The sequence below is a fragment of the Nannobrachium achirus genome (assembly GCF_963921795.1).
Source record: "Nannobrachium achirus genome assembly, chromosome: 6".
Classification (NCBI taxonomy): Eukaryota; Metazoa; Chordata; class Actinopteri; order Myctophiformes; family Myctophidae; genus Nannobrachium; species Nannobrachium achirus.
Window position 1 is genome coordinate 39,989,169 of NC_137815.1, and position 20,544 is coordinate 40,009,712.

Below are 20,544 nucleotides of genomic sequence, written 5' to 3' on the forward strand. Positions count from 1 at the left end.
GTGTGCGAGGATGAGATTGGAGGAATTCCACTTGGCTGCCAGTGGAGAATGCAAATGTACACACACACACACACACACACACACACACACACACACACACACACACACACACACACACACACACACACACACACACACACACACACACACAGCCGTGTAGAGGGAGAGTGATGCTGAAGGAAATCATTAGACAGCTGGCTTCCTGTCCAAGTTCTCAGCAGTTGGGTGATGGTTGTCTCCTAGTGGAGGAAATGCTTGGTTCTCAGTGGAGGGCGACTGGCTGGATGTAGCAGCACATAGTGATGTGTTTTCTCATGCAAAGCTGGCAGATTGACTGGTACCTACACTGGAAACTCCTTAGTGTTAACCACTTAAACACTCTAGGCTTAAGTAAGCTGGACCTGAGTTGTCTCTGTACTTGGACCGCTTTTTTCTGTCTACAGACTCAACACTAAAATCTCTTTGCCAAAGAATTGTTGATATACTGTATAAGCTCACAATGCATCATGGCGTGATTGTCTAATGTCCCCTCCAAGTATATGGATGCTGGGGTTCAAGTGGTTCATTTAACTCAGATGAGTGCACAAATGGAACCAAATGGGCTTAACAGACTTGAAACTGGGAATTTACTGTGTGTATGCAAACATTGTTTAGTAAAATAATAATAATTGAATTATAAACCATACCTTAATGTCTTTACACGCTGCTAATTGCTAGTGTAAATAATGCTGATTACATGAATGTAGCGTCTATGAATTAGAATGTTTTGCGTGTGTGATAAATGAAGCGTAAGTGACATATTGATTGATAGAGTGAGGGAGTAAGGGATCGAATGCATTTGACACTTGATTCAAACTTTTTGTTTGTGTTGCTCACATAATGTACATTACTTGTACAGTATATAGGGCAATGTCAAATGTGTGACATACTGGAGCATCAGCAGTAGAACGATGCAGTTACTGTATGCTCATGATGTCATGAATGGCCCAGTTGCTATTATGACTTCTGAAATATCCCTCCCAATAATTTCATTACCTTTCTCCTACTAAACTTGATCAAGTGATGCTCCAAGGTCTCCCAGAGCTGAAGCTAATGTAATTGACTATCAAAGACACATAACGAAAACACTGAGTGTTCCCTATTTGTCACACGTCCTGCCTGAATTTAATTAACTTGGCACGCTGTGACGGCCCCTCATAGAAGAGAGATGAGGTGCGTGTGCGAATATCTGAGAACAGCGCTCTGCTCAGCATAAACTCCAGCACAGCAGACACCATCTGCAGTGGAGCTACACCGTTACTGGAGGCATTGGAAACAGCCTTGCTGCTATTATATGATAATGAATCATAATGGTAATGAACTTTAATTACAAAGTGCTTTTTGAAAACAGGCTTACAAATTGCTTTACAATATTACGTTTAATATTATATATGTATTTATAAATGACATCTGTTAACATAATATAAATGTATTAAGGCAAACATGACATGGCATGGATAAAAGAGGCAATTTCACACTACGAAAAGGCCTTGATATAAAAGCAGGTTTTCAGAAGTCATAACGAATGACTTTTCTAGCAGGAGGTGAGTTTTAGAAACGTGGATCTAACGCAGCACAAACTCATTCTCCTGCAAACCCAAATGTAACTGGGAACCTGGCCTTACAAGGCTTTAAAAGTCATCTTACAATCAATTCTGAAGCTCACCATTGAAGAGAAGCCAGGGAGTATGGTCCTGTTTCTTGAATTGGTTAATAATCTAGCAGCTCTGTTTTGCAGCAGTTGAAGATGGGAGATACAGTAGCCTTTTTAAAAATGGTATATACTGTATATGGTATATACCAGTATGACGCCTAAGGGCGACAAGTGACTTTGCCCTAAAGGGCGAGGTCGCGCCATGTCTTGGCCGTCTGGCCAGTGATGTATATCGGACCAGTTACCTATAGATTCTATAGAGACTCCTGGTACCCATATATGGAGATCCATGTACTTTATATGGAGATATGCTGTGAGACCCCAAACATGCTTACTCAATTATTCGTTATGTGAAAATCCTATGACGTCTATCATATCTGACATCATACATACAACCCCTTTTATGCCCATACAGGGAGATCCCTGTCTGAACCAGCCACACAGATATGGGCTGTCTTCCTCCATATATGGGCATTCCCATATGAAGTGTTAGATAAGGGCTTAATATTGATGACTTCAATGAACTGGTTTGCTCAACTCGTTGTAGAATTGCCGTTTCTGGGTATCTTGGGTGCGGAATTCGGAATAACATATGAAGAGAAACAACCCGCACTCACGTTTTCATTAAGTAACACTGATGATGGCCTCAGGGCCGAAACGCGTCTGTCCTGACTACTGCTGTTGCTGTTCCACTATTAACTGTTTTACTGCTACGGACGTTACTGTTCGACCCAAAAATAAAAAATAAAAATAAAAAACGTCTATCTATCTACTATAACATCGCAAAGGTAAGCCGCTTTTTGCTGGCAAAAGACCCAATAAATAAATAAAACATCTGGCAGTAAAAATGTTAAAAAAGACTCTTAATGAAAACGTGCGGGTTGCTTCTCTTCACTTAATATTGATGACATCAGGGATCTCCATATATGGGAATAAAAGGGATTCTGTTAAGAGTAGTTCACATGACATCACAACATACATACCTTTCATGCCCAAACATGGAGATCCCTGTCTGAACCAGCCACACCACTGTGATGTCACCTGAGATCCCTGCTCTGAGTATCTGACATCACTGTGATGTCACCTGTGATGTCACAGTGATGTGTCAGGGGAACCACAGTGTCAGGTGTTATCCGTGCTTTGATCCCTGCTCTACTTTGATGTCACCTGTGTGATGTCACAGTGATGTGTCAGGCGAACCACAGTGTCAGTCAGGCGTTACCCGTACGGACGGATACGGACAAGCTGTGACAGTACTCATAGTAAACTGCGACCTACGGTCGCAATTATACCATCTGTATCATGTCTATCATATCAAAAATAAGTAATACGTCTGTGATTTGTGTTAAAGGTTTCACACAAAAAATGTAGGATTAGAGTATTTATTTATATATGTATTTATTGTTCAAGTCAAGACTGATCTTAATGAAACTCGCTCTAATATTGTTTGGTCTTGTTTAGAAATTAGTTGAACCTTCCTCTTCAGCATATTATTAATAACAAGGTAACGCTATTACTAAGATGTACCTTGTGCTGTGCTTGCTTATTGTAAGTCGCTTTAAGAGCGTCTGCTAAATGCCTAAATTGTAATGAAGTAATACAATATATTTACATGTATATGATGCTCTGAGACACATCACTTTTGACACATATACCTTACTTAAAATAGGTGCATGGGTGGGAGATCATTGTTTAACGTCATTCTTTACAGGCCCGCCTGTGACAATTATTGGTGACATGATCAACAGACAAGAAAAAGGAAAGTTGCTTTTTAGCACACTCTCCCATCACATTGTGATGCAATCAAAGTTTGATCTCAGGAAGTGGTTAATGCAGATGGAGGACTATAGCAGCTCTGCATGTGTAAATGGAAAGAATTCAACCCACCCACAGTACTTAGAGTCTAATCAGACTGGCAGATTAAAGGAGATTTTTACTTTATTTCATATAATGGATCCTCAGTCATGCTCATTATAGAATGGCATCAATTCCCTCTACTCGCTCTGTGTCTTAGAGGTGGGCTGTGGACAGATCAGAGAGAAGCTGGTAATTTCAAACAAGATTTCAAACTCGTTTGAAAAGACCAATTAGTCTACATGAATTTACTGTACAACCACTTTAAACTAAGCCCTATTTGATACCGGTTGTGAGTTTGTAGAGCTTGTACATTCACTACTTTTGAAAACGTTTAGAAAATGTTACCTAAGGTCTTATGACATCAAATGTCATTATCTTTTATTTTGAGGGTTTTCTGACCTCAATTAAAAAAAAAACTGAACTTTCAACATGCTGTGGTTTTTCCGTAATCTGTAGTTTTTTGAATTACTAGGCTCAGAAATTTGAGTTAATTTGCCTCTGGACGTACGCATCATCATCCAGGGGAGGGTGTGGTTGTAGAGGAGGGTGAACTCGACAACCAAAGGGGTGAATGGTAAATGTTAAATGGTGCATTGGACCGATGCAAACACAATGCAAAGTAACAGCAAAGGTGATACACCCTCCCCTACAACCACACCCTCCCCTGGATTATGATGCGTACGTCCAGAGACAAATTAACTCACCTTTCTGAGCTTAATTATAAAAAAAACTACAGATTACAGAAAAAACACTGAATGTTGAAAGGCCAGGGTTCCTTTGGTGTAATTGAGGTCAGAAAAAAAAAAAAAAAAAAAAGCCTAAGAATAATCATAGTAGCAATTTAGCATTGGATGTAACTGTGGTATGATTGTCTGTATCTTTGTTTCACAGACATGCTATTGAGTGGGTGATATCCTCAATAGGATATGCAACTGGAGCTATTAGCAGTATGACAAGAAGAGTGGGTGATATCCACTAAGCAACTGGAGCTATGTTATTAGCAGTGTGACAAGAAAAGTGATTACGCAAATCATGTGCCACATAAGGTGTCTTGACATGGATGGTACTACCCATATATAAGCTGCTGTTTTATTGATGAGAACGGGAATGGAAGGGCTAATGTCGTTGCAGTCATAGCAGTTAGCTCTAGATAAGTACCTAAAACCTCAATGTGTCCCCAGTGTATATGTGACTGTTTCCTGGCTGAGTACAGTATGCCTTCTTCTGCATTTTATTTCCCCTTGAATTTATAAACTGCACTAAACATAATGTACTGTATGTGGTTGAGCCTAGTCTTAAAGGTCTTATCAAATTCTGTGAAATGGCGAAATCTGTGCTATTTTTTTTTTAAGGTCGTTGTGAATATTGATGAATACAGAGCTGCTGGGTGAACATAGTGGAAAGTGTCTTTCCTCGCACATTTCCCATAACCTGCATCCCCACCCTTTAACACTCCACCCCACATCAGTCCAAAACAATAAAAAAAATCTATAGAAAGAGTCCACTGTTTGCCCAAATTATAGATTGGACTTTTAAACTCTGTCCTCTGTCCTCAATTTAACGCCCAGCATGTTTCCCTACCTCTTTCCCCCTCTCTCTTCTTCTCTCTCTTCTTTCACCTCTCCTGCAGGGAAATCTGCTTCGGGGAAGGGTAAGGGGTAACGGTGCTGAAGATGGGAGGAGGCCACGGCCGACGGTGCAGTCCTCGCTAGAAGCCACTGTGTTTCCCTAATCCTGCACCATCTCCTTAACCACCACCACCACCCACCACCCTCTCCGACCTGCCCGTTTCTCCTCCGGCGCCATGGCAAATCACCTGGAGCTGCTTCAGGAGCTGCAGCAGCTGGACAAGGTGCCCAGCCTGGAGAGGCTGCGGACGGCGCAGAAGCGCCGCACGCAGCAGCTGAAGCGGTGGGCCGTCTACGAGAAGGAGATGCAGAACAAGAAGCGCAAGGCTGATAAGAAGGGCCGCAATGCCAACAGCCACCTGGCGGCCGAGGCCAAGAAGAGGCACGTGTCGTTCGCCGCCAGCGTGGCGCTGCTGGAGGCCTCGGCCAGGAACGACCCAGACGAAGGTAGGTGTGCGGTGGTAGTGGGACCTGTCACCTGACACATAGCAGGGTCAGGAGGTAGGCCTGTCACCATTATTGCCATTATTGATTGTCATGCAAATGATTGCGATAAAATATTTAATTGTGTTTTTAAAACCAACATTTTCACAGGCTAGATTACAAATAGGCCTATATAAACGTAAATATTCGGTATAAAGTTACTGAAATATACCTAGACTAAAGCCCTTTGCACACAGGACAGTTGCGTTTTTTTCGTTTGCTGCATGAATAAAACGCATTGGATTTGGTGTGCAATGCTGTGCGGAATCGGCGCTGCGGATCCCAAAAGGAGTCATAAAAGGAGTGATGAGTTTTTTACCGCATGTGACAAGACGCACGAATCGAACTGGGTTTGATCGAGAAAAAAAAACACACGGCCGCAGCCACTCGTCGTACGGCTAATTCGGATCCGGTGTGCATGAGGTCGTAGACAATCATTGTTTTCTTTAAAAGAAATTCAATTGTCCGTTTGATCCGCACGGATAAACGCGCCTGTGTGCAAAGGGCTTTACAATAACCCAAATAAATAATGTGTGGACACATAATTTCATGGACAACAATGTGGAAATAATTATGTAACTATGGGAGTTAATTTTCGTCCAGCTGTGTTTATACAGATGAACGGAAATGATTTCTAACAACAAAATAGCCTAATTGTGATTCGCACAAAATAATTGCGATCAGGTGTAGTATGTAATAATTGTGACAGGCCGTGGTGGGTGAGTGTGGATCACAGAAGCGCTGTCTTGTGAGGAAATGAGTCATCCAGAAATTGATTATGCTTGATTAGCTCCGTTTGGTCCTGTAGCGGAAACATGACTCATTAGAGAGTCAAACGCTCGGATGTCACACACATGCGCACGCACGCACGCGCTCGCGCACACACGCACACACACACACACACACACACACACACACACAAACCCACATTTAGCAAGGCATGTGGAAGATAATGCGCAAAATAGCCTCTGTAAGCATGGAGGGAGGGGCTTGTTTGGGTTCCGTTCACTACGTGCTCTCTGACACTGAATGTGAATAATTACAGCAATTTCAGCCTCACCTCTAGTACTTCAGTCGGATGTAAAACTACCAAGGTCAGTGAAATGATTAGCTCGGCCTGGGCCGCTTAAAACCACTGACAGAGCTCACGTCCCCCTAACACTGAAATGGTTATGTTGGTATAGCCTTTCATGATGGTGAAATAATGGAGTTGTCGCACTGATAAGAAACACAGCCAGTCTTTTAATTTCTTTGTGTCGTTGCGTGCTGTGTCGAGATACTTGTTTCCTACCGATGTTAACAGTATTCTGGCCAGTGGTATAGGCTCTACTGCAGCAAACGTTTTCTGGCCAGTGGTACTGCTTTGTCTGTTCTCTGACTCTGGCCATTATATGGCCGACTTGAGACCAGCCATAGAACTGGTAATAGACCTAGATATCTTTCAGATATGTCACATTTCATTTAACTTCTCTCACTCGCTTTAAATTAAAACGAACTGTGCTTTTGTGGGGGGAAGGAAAAATCCTTATCTACATTCTTTGCTGTTGTAGGCTATATATATATTTAATGTTGGGTGACCCAATATGCTTTACAGATACACAATACTCACTAAAAAAATAAGCTCTAAAGTTGCAGAGATACAAAGATAAAAATAAGCTCTACAGTTGCAGAGAAAACACCAATAAATTAAAAACACCCACAGTAACAGAGAATACAAAAGAACAGTAAAAACAGGGATGCCTATAAGTGACCAAAGGCCTGTCTGAACATGTGTTTTCAGATGCCTCTTAAAGGAGCCTAAAAAAAGAATATATTTAATTTTAAGGACGCTGGTCATCTGGCTTGTATGATTTCCAGTTGCCAAGCGGGCCACTCTGCGGCCACTCTACCCCGGAGCAAACTACCGCCCCGTACCACTAAGTCAGATCTACAGTACCACAGCATGCTCTATTGGATTTCTCTGGGGCGGGATATCTAAATCAAGATTAAATCCAGTCAGGTGGTGTTCAAAGTCTAGTCGGGCCTAATTGGATAGAAGGGCTGCTGTTCTGAACCAAATCTTAGACCATTAGAATTACTTTCAGCAATTGTCGGTAATGCAGTCATTAAGACTGTTGCTGCTTTTTTCCTCTGACAGATTTAAGTGGCAATAAGGTATGAAGTGCCAGTAAATGGCTTTATTGAATGACACTAAAAGCTTTTCACTATGCACTGTTTGCTCCACGTCTGCTTAATCCACAAAACGTCTGGAGAAAGCATTTTAGACTTTGAACCCTGTTTGCAGATGGTGTTTGTGTTGGTCCTACTGGTGGGTTGGTAAATGCCAAGACAGGTGGTTGGACACCTGCTACATTTGCTCCTAATTTTGTAATTCACTTTTTTTAAAACTGTTTTAAATGCTGTAAATCAGGGGTTCCCAAACTTTTTTGTCTCAGGGCACCCCATGAATATCCTTTTTAATCCGAAGCACCCCTACATTATAATTTTCACTCCCAGCACCTTATATTTATAGCATATCGTCGTTGTCGGGTGGAAACCTTCATTGTATGTCCAAAACCGTTCGTTTTGTATTTATCATCTATAAAATGTACTAAACTAGTGAAAACAGCAGATCTACAAGCACACAACGCCTCGAGGCGTTGTGTGCTTATAGATCGGCTGTTTTCACTAGTTTTGTGTGGCGGTCTTGTAGGATGAAGCAGGGCAAAAGACATGAGGAGATACGAGGTTTCTGCCCGATAGTGATGATATTTTAGTGATTATGTTACGAGGAAAACGTTGAGATAATAGCCATTTTGGTTAGAACTGACTGAAAATAACTTTGTATTTCAAGTTTAAAATTATATTTTTTCAAGTGTCCAAATAAATTCCAAATATTATCAAATTATCTCGCGGCACCCCTGGACTGCTGTCACGGCACCCCAGGGTGCCCCGTCACCCACTTTGAAAACCCCTGCTGTAAATGATATATCTTTTGGTTAAAACAAAAAATTGCAACAACAACAAAAAGTTAAAGCTCTATATTCTGATAGCAACCATTGCTGTGTAGAGTATCTGTTCAGCAACAGGGGTCTCCTCATCGCTCCAGGTTTTTAGTAAACAGAAATGACATTTATAGCCGTTATACCAATTTCATCCAATGAGAAGAGAGAACCCAGCTTAAATTTGCTAATTCAACTTTTGTCTGCTCATTCTTCTGTTTAATCACTTCCAATTATTCTTGTTTACCCTGTGAGTTCTCTCTCTGGATGGAATTGGTATCCTGACCTGAAATATTATTTTCTCTTCACTAAAGAGCCGGGGAGACCGTGCTGTTACTGAACGAAACAATCTATAGCAGTGATTGCTATGGGAATACTGTATAGAGCTAGGGTATTTAACACATATTGTAACAATACAATATCACTTACAGCAGCTCTATGCTGAATTGCTGTATCCCTGCAGCGATTGTGCTCTCTCTGAAGTATATTTGAAAACGGAGGAATCTTTCTCTGTCACTATATCCATTTACAATAACGCTGCTCACCCTGCCACATCAATTTACCAGACAAATTATTTATTGTTTAATTTCTGCTCGGTCAGGGCAATGTGTATTTATACACATTAAGCAAAAGGATTGCTTCTGCGTGTGGTTATTGGACGGTTTTTGAGGCGAGAAATCACAGGGAATTCTCTGAGACAAAAAAACATTGTAATTGGATGGCTCCTGTTTCATAAGACCAATTTTATGGCACAGCAGGCAGAAACAAATAGCTCAGCTGATATTTCTTTCTGCAGACTCACACCCATAGGAGGTTATAGCAGCAAGTGATATAGTAGTTGGCCTAAAGGTAAACAAAGGTATACACTTAAAATACTCATTTAAAGCCCTCTGCTAGAAACCGGTCACGTTCAATTTGGAGGAAGGTCATTCCCCAGCTTGGGTGCCTGGAGGAAAAAGAGTCATAGTCTGGAGCATTGTGAGAAAGGGATGCATAGCCAACTTGTGTTTGCTGATTATAGTACATGCAAAGGGTTGTAAGCCCTGAAATCTTAAGTGTATTCTGCAGGGGTCTTCAACATTAAAGGAGTAGTTCACCCCCAAAATGACTTTTTTTCCCTATTGATTACTCACACCATGGAGACTTGAGTTCAATAATATTTTTAGTTTTTTGTCGCATTCCTTTAAGACATTTACCCCCATTGATTCCGGATGGAATTTACCCCCATTGATTCCCCTTCCGGAATCAATGCATTTGATTCCGGAAACCCAAATGCATTTGGGTCCCCATCCGGAATCAGTGGGGGTAAAAATCTCCATGGCGTGAGTAATCAATAGAAAGAAAGTAATTTCGGGGCTGAACTACTCCTTTAAGTACCACTTAACGAAGCTGATGAAACTTTGTTGCAGATCAAACCTTTTCATAGATTTCATAGATAGCTTCATAGACTAGTTTGACATCATTTTCACAACACATCAGTTTGGTGAAAATTATCTACCGGTATCTGCGGTATATTTATCTTTTCTATTAATATGTTGGATTCATTTTAATGTGTACTTTCAGACAGTTAACCTCAATACTTATTCAACTTGACCGTTAGCTCTGTACTTGTTCTGCTCTTCTTCCCTCTACACCAACTCTCTGAAAATAGCCGATCACAACGTCTCGCGCAAAGAGTTGTGACTTGTGAGCTTGTAGATCTGCTATTTTCGGCTAATGTTCCCCACCACACAATGGTTTGGTGGACCCGCTGTAGTCACCCTGAGAACCACCTGGGGGTCACGGACCCCCTGTTGAATACCTCTGCTGTATAAACATTAGGGATGCCGCCTGTTTAAATCATTGAACAAGATGCAGTGACCACTGAGCTCATTCATTTGTGTTGGCAGGCATGCAGCTGTTATGTGAAAGTGTTGTCTGTTGTCCTTATTCTTGCCAGCGCCTGAGCATAAATGCTATCTGTTCCACACACATCTGCATCCACACACACTGAGTGTGTGGGTGAGTGTGTGATACAGAGAGGAAATGATACCGAGAGAACACAAACACACACAGAGAAAATACACATGCATGCACACAGAAACAGAGAAGACAATGAACGTCAAAGACTTGTACCAACAACAGGAAGAGACGGAGAGAGGGACAGATAGAGGTCTGCCCACATCGCCCCACTGGCAGCTCTCGTGATTCTGTTAATCTTGTCTCTCTTTCCTTCTGGTGTCCAAATGTTACAGCAAGCAACCAGACTGTACTGATCCATTCTGCAACATGCTACACAGACTATAGAACCAAGAACACTATTTCTCTCTCTTCTCTCTCTCTCTCTCTCTCTCTCTCTCTCTCTCTCTCTCTCTCTCTCTCTCTCTCTCTGTATGTACAGTATGTATGTATCTATAGAGTATACAGTTAAATACGTGTGAAAGTGATGCCACATGCACAGCATAAGTTAATACTAAAACATAACTTTTTAAAAATGTATTTATTTGCAACAAAGACAGGAATAATAATAATAAAAAAAAAGATTTATGTCTGTGAAATATGACAATATTGTGACTTGAAACTATACCGGTATATCATTTGGGATTCGGGATATTTTAACAACTTATTCTAGTGAGACGGAATACAAGATGTCTTTTTGGTTTTGTAAACGTACCTGACAGATGTACTGTAGCTGTTCTATTATTTGCCTTTACCCACTTACACCAGTTATTATACAGGAATTACTGATGATTATTTATCAGAAATGTCCTTGTCTTTTATGAAAGTACAAATAGTCACCTCCACAGTATCATCGCAATATCAATATTGAGGTATTTGGACAAAGATATTTGAATTAGTCCACATTATTGTTGTAGGGAAGCAGCTAAAGCAAACCTTGATTCTAGTTGTTATTTTATTTTCATAAATCATAGCTGTGGTTTATGAATATTAAACAGAGCACTGAAGTACACTCATGTAGAGCCCAGCAGAGGAGGGATGTTGATGAAGGGAAGGAATAAATAGTGTCACTAATCGCCTTTGTCTCATCAAGGCAAGGGAGAGGGAGTCTAATAACAGCCTGGCCTGTCCGTCCAATCTTTAATTAATCTTTAGTCTGCTAACAAAGGTACACAAATCATAAGGCAATGTTCCGTGGGGAAGCTGTGCTATACAGGAATAATGGGGGTGGCATTGACAAATTGCCTGCTTGTGGCATGTTGACTAGTGTGGTGATGATGTCCTATATGGCCAAATGCATGGCATCCTGAAATACTTTACTTATTATGAGTACAGAAGTGCTTCATTCGAACCATGTTGGTTTAACCACTATGCCCTTACGTCAATGTAGGCTACAACAAGTAGCACAAATAAATATAATTTAAATATTAAATCATAATAGTAATAATCTAACTATTAATTTACGGAATGTCTGTCCGCCGTCTGTCCGCATGCTGACATCACTGATACTAAACGGTGTCGCCACCATGGTAACAGTCAGTGATGTCGGGCTTGTTTACAAATTATTTTTATAATTGCATAATAATAATTATATTTTTTCTGCTGTATAATGACGTGCCCAAGTTAGGGACGCCAGGATGAAACTGCTTAACTAAGACATTCCTTGCAAAAAAGTAAACGGTTCAACTTCCGCACCGTTCATGAGTTTCACTCTCTCTTCCCCAGGTATTTCCCGGTCGTGCCGCCATAGTGGCATGAGCGTTGATTAGTCTGGTGGACTTACAGTACAGTAGAGTACAGCACAGTCACAGTCACACACGCCGTGTTCTAGACGTCTTGGCCTTCGGCCACGTCGGTAATGAAGAACGAAATAAACTGGCCAGAGTGCAGTTGAACTTGACCCGAGACTGACCCCTCCCCCTCCCCTCCCCCCCGGGACCCACCGGCCATAATGACATGAGAGATTTGATGCCCGAACTCTCGCTTAATCCCTGATTGGACATGGAGGGAGGGACCGTTTCCTGACATTCTTTCAACTGCGTTGTAATTAACATGTCCATGTGCCAAAGTAATGCTGTGTGTGTGTGTGTGTGTGTGTGTGTGTGTGTGTGTGTGTGTGTGTGTGTGTGTGTGTGTGTGTGTGTGTGTGTGTGTGTGTGTGTGTGTGTGTGTGTGTGTGTGTGTGTGTGTGTGTCTGAAGTAGTCTGTCGTATCTAATATGTAAATACTGAATCGAGCAGCTTAAAAACTGTCTGGGTAGGGGTGCTCACAAAAAGCCTGAGTAGTGAGTAGACGTTAAAATGCACCCAAAAATATTTGAAAGTGAAATATTCCTTCTATGAGAGGATATGTCCTTATTTGTTGTGGCACACACTTCAGTAGGCAGTAGGGTTTACCTGCAGAAGACAGTATTTTTTAGTTCTGAGGTATGCGTGCGTGCGTGCGTGCGTGCGTGCGTGCGTGCGTGCCTGCGTGCGTGCGTGCGTGCGTGGATGTGTACATCCAGTATGATGTTGAGTGTGTTTCGCTCCTTTCTGGCCTTGCTGTGGTCCTGTCATTATAACCTCCTCTGACAGCGTGGAGAGGAGCAGCACACTCTCACCAGGCTGGGAGCAAGGGTTAGAAGAAGATGTATTAAAGCAGAAGAGGATTATATGTTTACTCCAGCTGAAGTGTGTGTGTGTGTGTGTGTGTGTGTGTGTGTGTGTGTGTGTGTGTGTGTGTGTGTGTGTGTGTGTGTGTGTGTGTGTGTGTGTGCGTGTGCGTGTGCGTGTGCGTGTGCGTGTGCGCGTGTGTGTGTGTGTGATTTAGAAGATGTTAAAAGCAATAGAGAAGGGATCAGTACCCTTGTGTGTTTGTTTGTGTATGTGTGTCTGTGTACACTATACCGTGCTAGTTGGATTGCATATATTGTAAACACTTAGAGACCTATTTCTGCAAATGTTCAGTGTGTGTGTGTGTGTGTGGGGGGGGGGGGAGGGGGGGCTTCTTTTGAGAGAGAAATTGAACCAAGGAAAGAGGATGCTGCCAGATGTGATAGATTGGTATTAGGAAGTAGGATATCGTTGCTGACTGGCATGAAACCTTGTATCTCCAATATTTCGATGCCCTACTTCACCAAGAGTGTCATGCAAAAGTAGTGAAATATAGCTGATCTACAAGCTCACAACGCTTGTAGATCAGTTTTATAACTGATCTACAAACTGTTAAGATGTTTTTAAAAAGAATAATAAAAAATCTGCGGTTTTGGACATACGAGAAATCCACACGACAGCAGCAATGTCTTAGAGCGGGATGGTGTCCTCTGTCCGGGTCATTGCTTCCCCCCCCGGGTCGGGGCTATATGACCACTGTGAGACCTTTGCGTCCCGCCAGGTAATGATGGCTGATGGCTGTGAAATGACCGCGCGCGCAGCGCCTCGGTGTCTCTGCAGCACGGCTCTCTGGGGCAATTGAGATTGATATGTTTTCTCATTTTCCCTCCAGAGAGCTGCCTTCTTCTGCCAAAAGGTGCAGAGGATGGGGAGGCTAGACAGAGCGGACAATCAGCAAGCGCTTACTCTCTCTCACACACATGCACACAAATACATTTGTTGCAGACGCACACGCACGCATGCGCACTCATGCATGTGCACGCACGCACGCACGCACGCACGCACACTGATTTGCCCACAGAACTGGGACATTTTGTCAGCATGCAGTTAGTCTCAAGTAGCCAACCTATCAGAGATCTCCCCTTACTGATATCTATCTACATCCGAAGTCTGGGCTAAGACTGGCCGGAAATATTAAAAATATCAGCATTTGCAAAACCAATGTGAAGACTTGAGGTCAGTCCATATTGGAGCGATGACTTGCTCTCAAAGCAGTTCTGCCACTGTTCTGGCACCACATATAGCCTACCGTATTTTCCGGACTATAAGGCGCACTTAAAAGCCTTTAATTTTCTCAAAAAACTACAGTGCGCCTTATAGCCCAGTGCGCCTTATATATGGATCATTCATTGACATTGACATTCCCTTTAGCACAGCGCCATCTGTTGGATGCATAACGCAATGGTAGCGTCTATTATGTGCGCCTTATAGTCCGGTGCGCCTTATATATGAAAACACTTAGAAAATAGACCATTCATTTGACAGTGCGCCTTATAGTCCGGTGCGCCTTATAGTCCGGAAAATACTGTAGATGTTTCTGGTTGACATTGGCACATTTAACTCATGTCACTTTGTCTGCTGACCTCACTCAGCAACGAAATAAAAATTAAATAAACAAAAATACAAAATAAAACGATTCACAGGAGGCAAGCAGTGATCACCCCATGATGTGCACTGCAATGTAGTTTCAAATGCACTACAGTGCAGGCGCTTTTTGAGCGTAAAAAACTAAAAAAGAAGAAGAAGACACGTGTGACATGCATGATCTGGGCAGATATTGCCCCAGGAAATGTGCCAATCTCAACCCAAAACAACGGTAGATGTCCCCATGATGTATCAGTTGATGGAGATCTCTCATCATCAGTTAATAATGTTTTTCTGACATCTGTGTCTGCAACGATTGCTCAATTCATTTCTTTGGAGAGCACAAAGGGTTACAGCTGTCGAGACTTATTCCAGAAGTTAGTACCTCTCCTACCTCTACCCTCACGTATCCAGCTCAACTTCATCTTGAAATTCTAAGGCAGTGCGGAAGTAATAAACACTGGGTTGCAGAAGCATTTTCATTCCATTTTAAAGTCTATGGGGACTGAAAATGTTCTCCCACGGGTACATCAATCCACTTACCTGCGTTGTAACATTTTCGTTTAAATGCATGAGTCATTTGGAGATGGAACGTTAGTGCAGGAACAGCGTGTTCGTGTTCCTGGATAGTGTAAGAGGTTTTACCAAAATGCGTAGGTGCTTCATTAATGCATAATCCACCTTGAAAAGAAAAGAATAAAAGCCAATAGACCATATTCACACAGCGGCCATCTTGCCATTAAGTTAATGAAATGCCACCGGTACCCCATTGCCACCCCTGTTTTTCAATGCAACATGCAAATATGGCCGCCTGGTGAACATGGTCTATTTATTACATGGCTGAAGTCCTGCTTGCTGGTGATTCATTGGTAGGTGGAAGAGAGGCTCACGTCGTCATGTTGCACCCCCCAGTTCCGTGTGTGTGAGACGAGACGTGCGTGCATGCGCACACGTGTGTGTGTGTGTGTGTGTGTGTGTGTGAAAAACATAACCCGTCCTTTTTTGTTTTGTTCAGCCTGTCTACACTTTATGGCCTTTCCCACATTATGTATCCACCCGTTTACGTGGCAACACCCAATTCACTAATTGCCAGTCTTTTCCCCCGACTGAAAATCACAACTTGTGTGGTTGTCAGAAAAAAAAGGAAAAAGAAGCCACATTCTAAGTTACATTTTCCTTATTTAGGAGTGTGGCTTCAGTCACTGGTTCACCACCTTCTTCTCCCTCGCTATATTATCATCATCCTAAGGAAAAATAGATACAGTGAGTGCAGGAATAGCTGCTTTTTATAGATACTTAGTATAGAGAAAATACACAAGCAGTCCTTAAGTTCCCTTTGAAGCAGAACTGGCGTGGGAGGCTTCCATTCTCTTCTCTCCTTTTTATTTGTGTGTAAATTGGCTCTCGGAGGGATTTTTTGTCTTCCTTCCCTTGCTCTATTAGACTGGCAAGGCTGCCCCCTCTGAGGCCTTAGATAGGCTTTATCTGCCCGCCAGGCATATTGATGCAACACAGTGGCCTGGAGAAGTGCAGATAGGACTCATGAAGTTTGAAGTCTATTCAGTCTTCATTCACCCAAAGCCAAATCCAACCCGCTCAGAGGAAGCAGCAGCAGCACTCGCACGCACGCACGCACGCACGCAAGTGCAAGTGATTAAAGCTGCACTATGTAACTTCCCTTTTCTACCCCGGATTTGAACCTGTTTTCCTGTACAAGTGCTGAAATTTTTACCATCGAGCCATTTATCCCTGCTGGGGATAAATGGAATCTTGAAATTTGTGTCAGATCCTGGTGAGGCATGACCTTTGACATGATCTAAATGTCTCAATGGTGAGGCATGACCTTTGACATGATCTAAATGTCTCAATAGAAGAGGAGAGAGACAAAATGCAGCCACCCCAAAAGTTATATTGTATTAACATACAACCATACAGATTGTACAAATTTACATTTTATTAATTAAATCTTTTTACACAGTGCTGCTTTAAGATTGCCTGTGGGCTTTTATAAATATTTTACCAATGAAAAGTATTAACAAGAGCTCGTGACTAAATAATTACTGTGGATTCTTTAGAGCACAGGTAATTTTTTTCATTTTCCTAAAAAGTAAGTGTTGTACGAACAAGGTTTCCACCTAACAGCCACAATGTTTGCACACACAAACATAACATACATCACACGTTTTACACACATGGATAGATAGGCCTATTGATATATACACATATACATACCGTACATGGAGGAAGGGACGTTTCCTGTCATTCTTTTCACACATTCTTTTTCTGCGAGCTTGTAGATCTGCTATTTCTGAAAAATCGTGAAAATTAGAATTTTGACCCGATTCTATAAGTGTCTTTTTTTTTTTTTTTTTTTTGAATAATATGTTTATTAAATTTTTAGACATACATTATTTAGACAATAACAACACTGTACAAGAAAATGAAAGAGACAAACAAACTGAAACAACAAAAACAAGAATATAAATCATAAGCTCAGGCAATAACATGTAGAATGGAAAATTGTATACTTGATGAGCGAAGCAATCAATCCCCAGCCCCCCCACGACCCCCTCAGAATGGAGAGGGCAGGCGCCCGACCCAAATCGGAACTAGATACCTATAAGTGTCTTTTGAATCCTACTAAGATTTTTTGAAAAACCCTATGTTTCTATGTCAGCAATCTGGCCAGCCATCGTCAAAGAAAAGGTCCTTTTCACTTAACTGGAGCTCAGTTAGTCTGTTCTTGTGAGACTACTATGTCAGTGGTTCTCAAACCTTTTCATGTCAAGGACCCCCAAAATGATATTTATTTGGCCACGGACCCCCATCTCAAAATATTTAGTAGCAAAATTTGAGTTACAAATGTTCGCTTTGAAAATACATATATTCAAAGATTTGCACACATTTTCACGACTTTTTCAAAAATAGCAGATCTACAAGCTCCCAGCGCGGCACTCGGTGCCGCACTGTGAGCTTGTATATCTGCTATTTTTCACTGGTTAAAGCATTCAATAATTCTAGGCCTAAATTTAATACTGTGTTCTTTGGACATGTCTCTGAAGTTTCAGAGCGAATATTTCCTTATTTGTTGTGGCACACACTTCAGTAGGCACTGGCAGTAGGGTTTACCTATAGAAGAGGTGACAGTACTTTTAAATGTGAGGTGTGAGTGTACACAGCTTGTTGTTCAGTTCTTTCTGGCCTGCAGTGGTCCTATTATTATAACTTCCTCTGACAGCTCGGGGAGCACACAAACCAGGCTGAAAGCAGAGGTTAGACTTCAATGAAAATAGCCACTGAAAATGTTGCGGCGTATTGCGAGCTTGTAGATCTGCTGTTTTCGTGAATGTTTTTTGACATGATGCTCAGAATAGGTTAGGGACGCTAGGGTTCATGTGCTTAGCCTTAAACTGTCACCCCCGCGTCTGTCCTCCTCAGTGGAGACAGACCAGTTCGATCGTTGTTGGAGACGATAGTGGGCTTTCAGTGCACACAAAGACAGTCAATGAGATCTTTGTGGCAGATTTGTACTGAGACTGACCTCCTCTGTTCCTAAAGCAAGCTGTTGTGGATGACCCTGGCCATCTGGGTTGGCTGAGTTTAGGACTGACTACTGAGCCCACTTTCTGTAGCATAACATCATGACAACAATATAAACTACTGTAAAGTGAAGAAAACTCACTCTGTCCTCAATCCGTTCTCATGCATTTTTCTCCCCAGTGAATATATCCTGAAGTTGCGCATAGCCATTGATTGACCTTTGACATGCAGGGAGCGAAGAAGGAGATTTATTTAACTTTTAGTACATTTATGCTGTTAGCATTTTTGCAAACTCTGTCATTCAATTACATTTCTGTCTATCCTCAAACATTCACATCCATTTTATTTTCTCTTTAGTGGGTTGACCGATACTGTACATCTGACATCGCACACAGGCATTGACCACTGGCCTATGCTAGGACTGATGAAGACAAGTTTTCCAGACAGGGACCGAATTTAGTTTTTGTCCCAGATTTGATTTGAAGTTTATCAGATAAGGACAGATTTGTCAGGATTGATTGATTGATTGATTGATTGATTGATTGATTGAAGACTTTATTAGAAGTTTGCATAGGAAAAGGTACAGTTTCATGATGGTACAGTTCACTGGTACAAGGTCTACTAAAAGGAGATCCTAGAAAAGACTAAGCTTATTTCCAGAGGAAACCATTTAAGTATCTCATATAACATTGAATGACAGACAAATAGAACACAGTACTATGCAGTAGATATGTAAATAAAATAAAATGAAAGAACAAAAAAAAAAGAAAACAGTAAGTCTATACAAACAGTAAGTATATACAAAGAAGGTGCAGGGGAGGGTAGGACTGGGCTAGGTTTGTTTTTTTACCAGTTGCGAACGGCTGCTGCCTGTAAGTGGTTTTTCAGGGCAATTTTAAAGGATGCTAGGGATCCACACTCTTTTATGGCCTTCGGTAAGGATGAAGATGATGTTTAACTTTTTGTCCCAAATTTGTGAATTTGTCTCATGTATGCATTTTCTCAGTGGGATGGCCAGACGATCTGAAATTGCACATGGGTACTGTACTGACTGACCATTGGCGTATGCAGGGACTGATTGCCCTTTTCCCAAATTTAAGCTGCTTATTCACATTTTTGGCACAGCTGGGATCTGTAGTTATTTCGTGGTCCAGTATAGCCCTGAAAGACTGGCTGTTAGTTGTGGGCTCGCCTATAAAGGCGAGCACACTTTAGATGTTGTCATTATTTATCTATCAGTCATATCATGCATACTGTAGACGGGAACTTCGGTTCCTTTCTACTCCTACATACTTAGTGAGAAAATGAAAATAAAAACATCAATGTGTTCAGCTTACAGTGGCGAAGTGTGCTATTATTTTATACAGCAATCGGCCAAATGGTGGCGCTGTAGGAAGCCTTCGAAAGTGCGAACTTTGAACAGGGATAGCTCATGCTGTGTTTTAGGTACAGCCATGAAACCTGTATACATGTATGCGTCTCCTCATGCCGAACAACTTTTACCCTCTAACTTTTGACCTCTGACCTTTAGGTCTCCCACAATTCGGAATAATATGAAAAACAGTAAAAATCTATCTCCTCCTGGGTTTTTTTCGTTACGCGCACAAAACTTTTTTCACATGAACTTTGGACCAATACGGTCAGATTTATCTCGGCGGATTTCTTTTAAAGTGAAATATAATTTTTTAATAATTCAATCAATATTGCGGTTTTATGGAAATTATTCTTCGGCCTCTAAATCATACATGCAAAGTTACACGTTCATGGCATTTGGCAAAGATGTGGAGGGTTAGTCAAAGTATCACCGAAACCAATTTTATTCCAATCGGCCAAAGGGGGGCGCTATACGAAGCGTTTGAAAATTCAAACTTCAAACGGGCATAAGTCATGACTCGTTTTGTTTGAAGACATGCAACTTGTTACACGCGTGCTTTGACTCAAGCGGAAGACATCTGTGTCGTTGTTAAGTAAGCTCCGCCCTTAAATTTTCCGCCATTTTGAGCAGTTTGTAAAACTGCTCAAAATGGAATTTTCGCTCCACGTGCACAAAACTTTTTTTACGTGAACTTTGGACCAATCTCTAAAGATCTGTCAGATCGGATTTCTTTAAAATTGAAACATGCTTTTTTAATAAATTCAATGAATATTGCAGTTTTATGCAAATTATTCTTCTGCCTCTAAATCAT

General features: G+C 41.6%; 1 protein-coding gene across 1 annotated transcript in view; it reads left to right on the top strand.

Moving 5' to 3' along the window:
* Positions 1-5,354: 5,354 nt before the first annotated feature.
* ppp1r16b (protein phosphatase 1, regulatory subunit 16B) overlaps positions 5,355-20,544 on the top strand; it is a gene marked incomplete at both ends in the record, with an annotated part of 132,230 nt that continues 117,040 nt past the window's right edge. The window contains one exon of the mRNA XM_080728878.1: positions 5,355-5,625. Within this exon, the coding sequence (XP_080585004.1) occupies positions 5,355-5,625 (271 nt within the window). The remainder of the gene's footprint in view (positions 5,626-20,544) is intronic.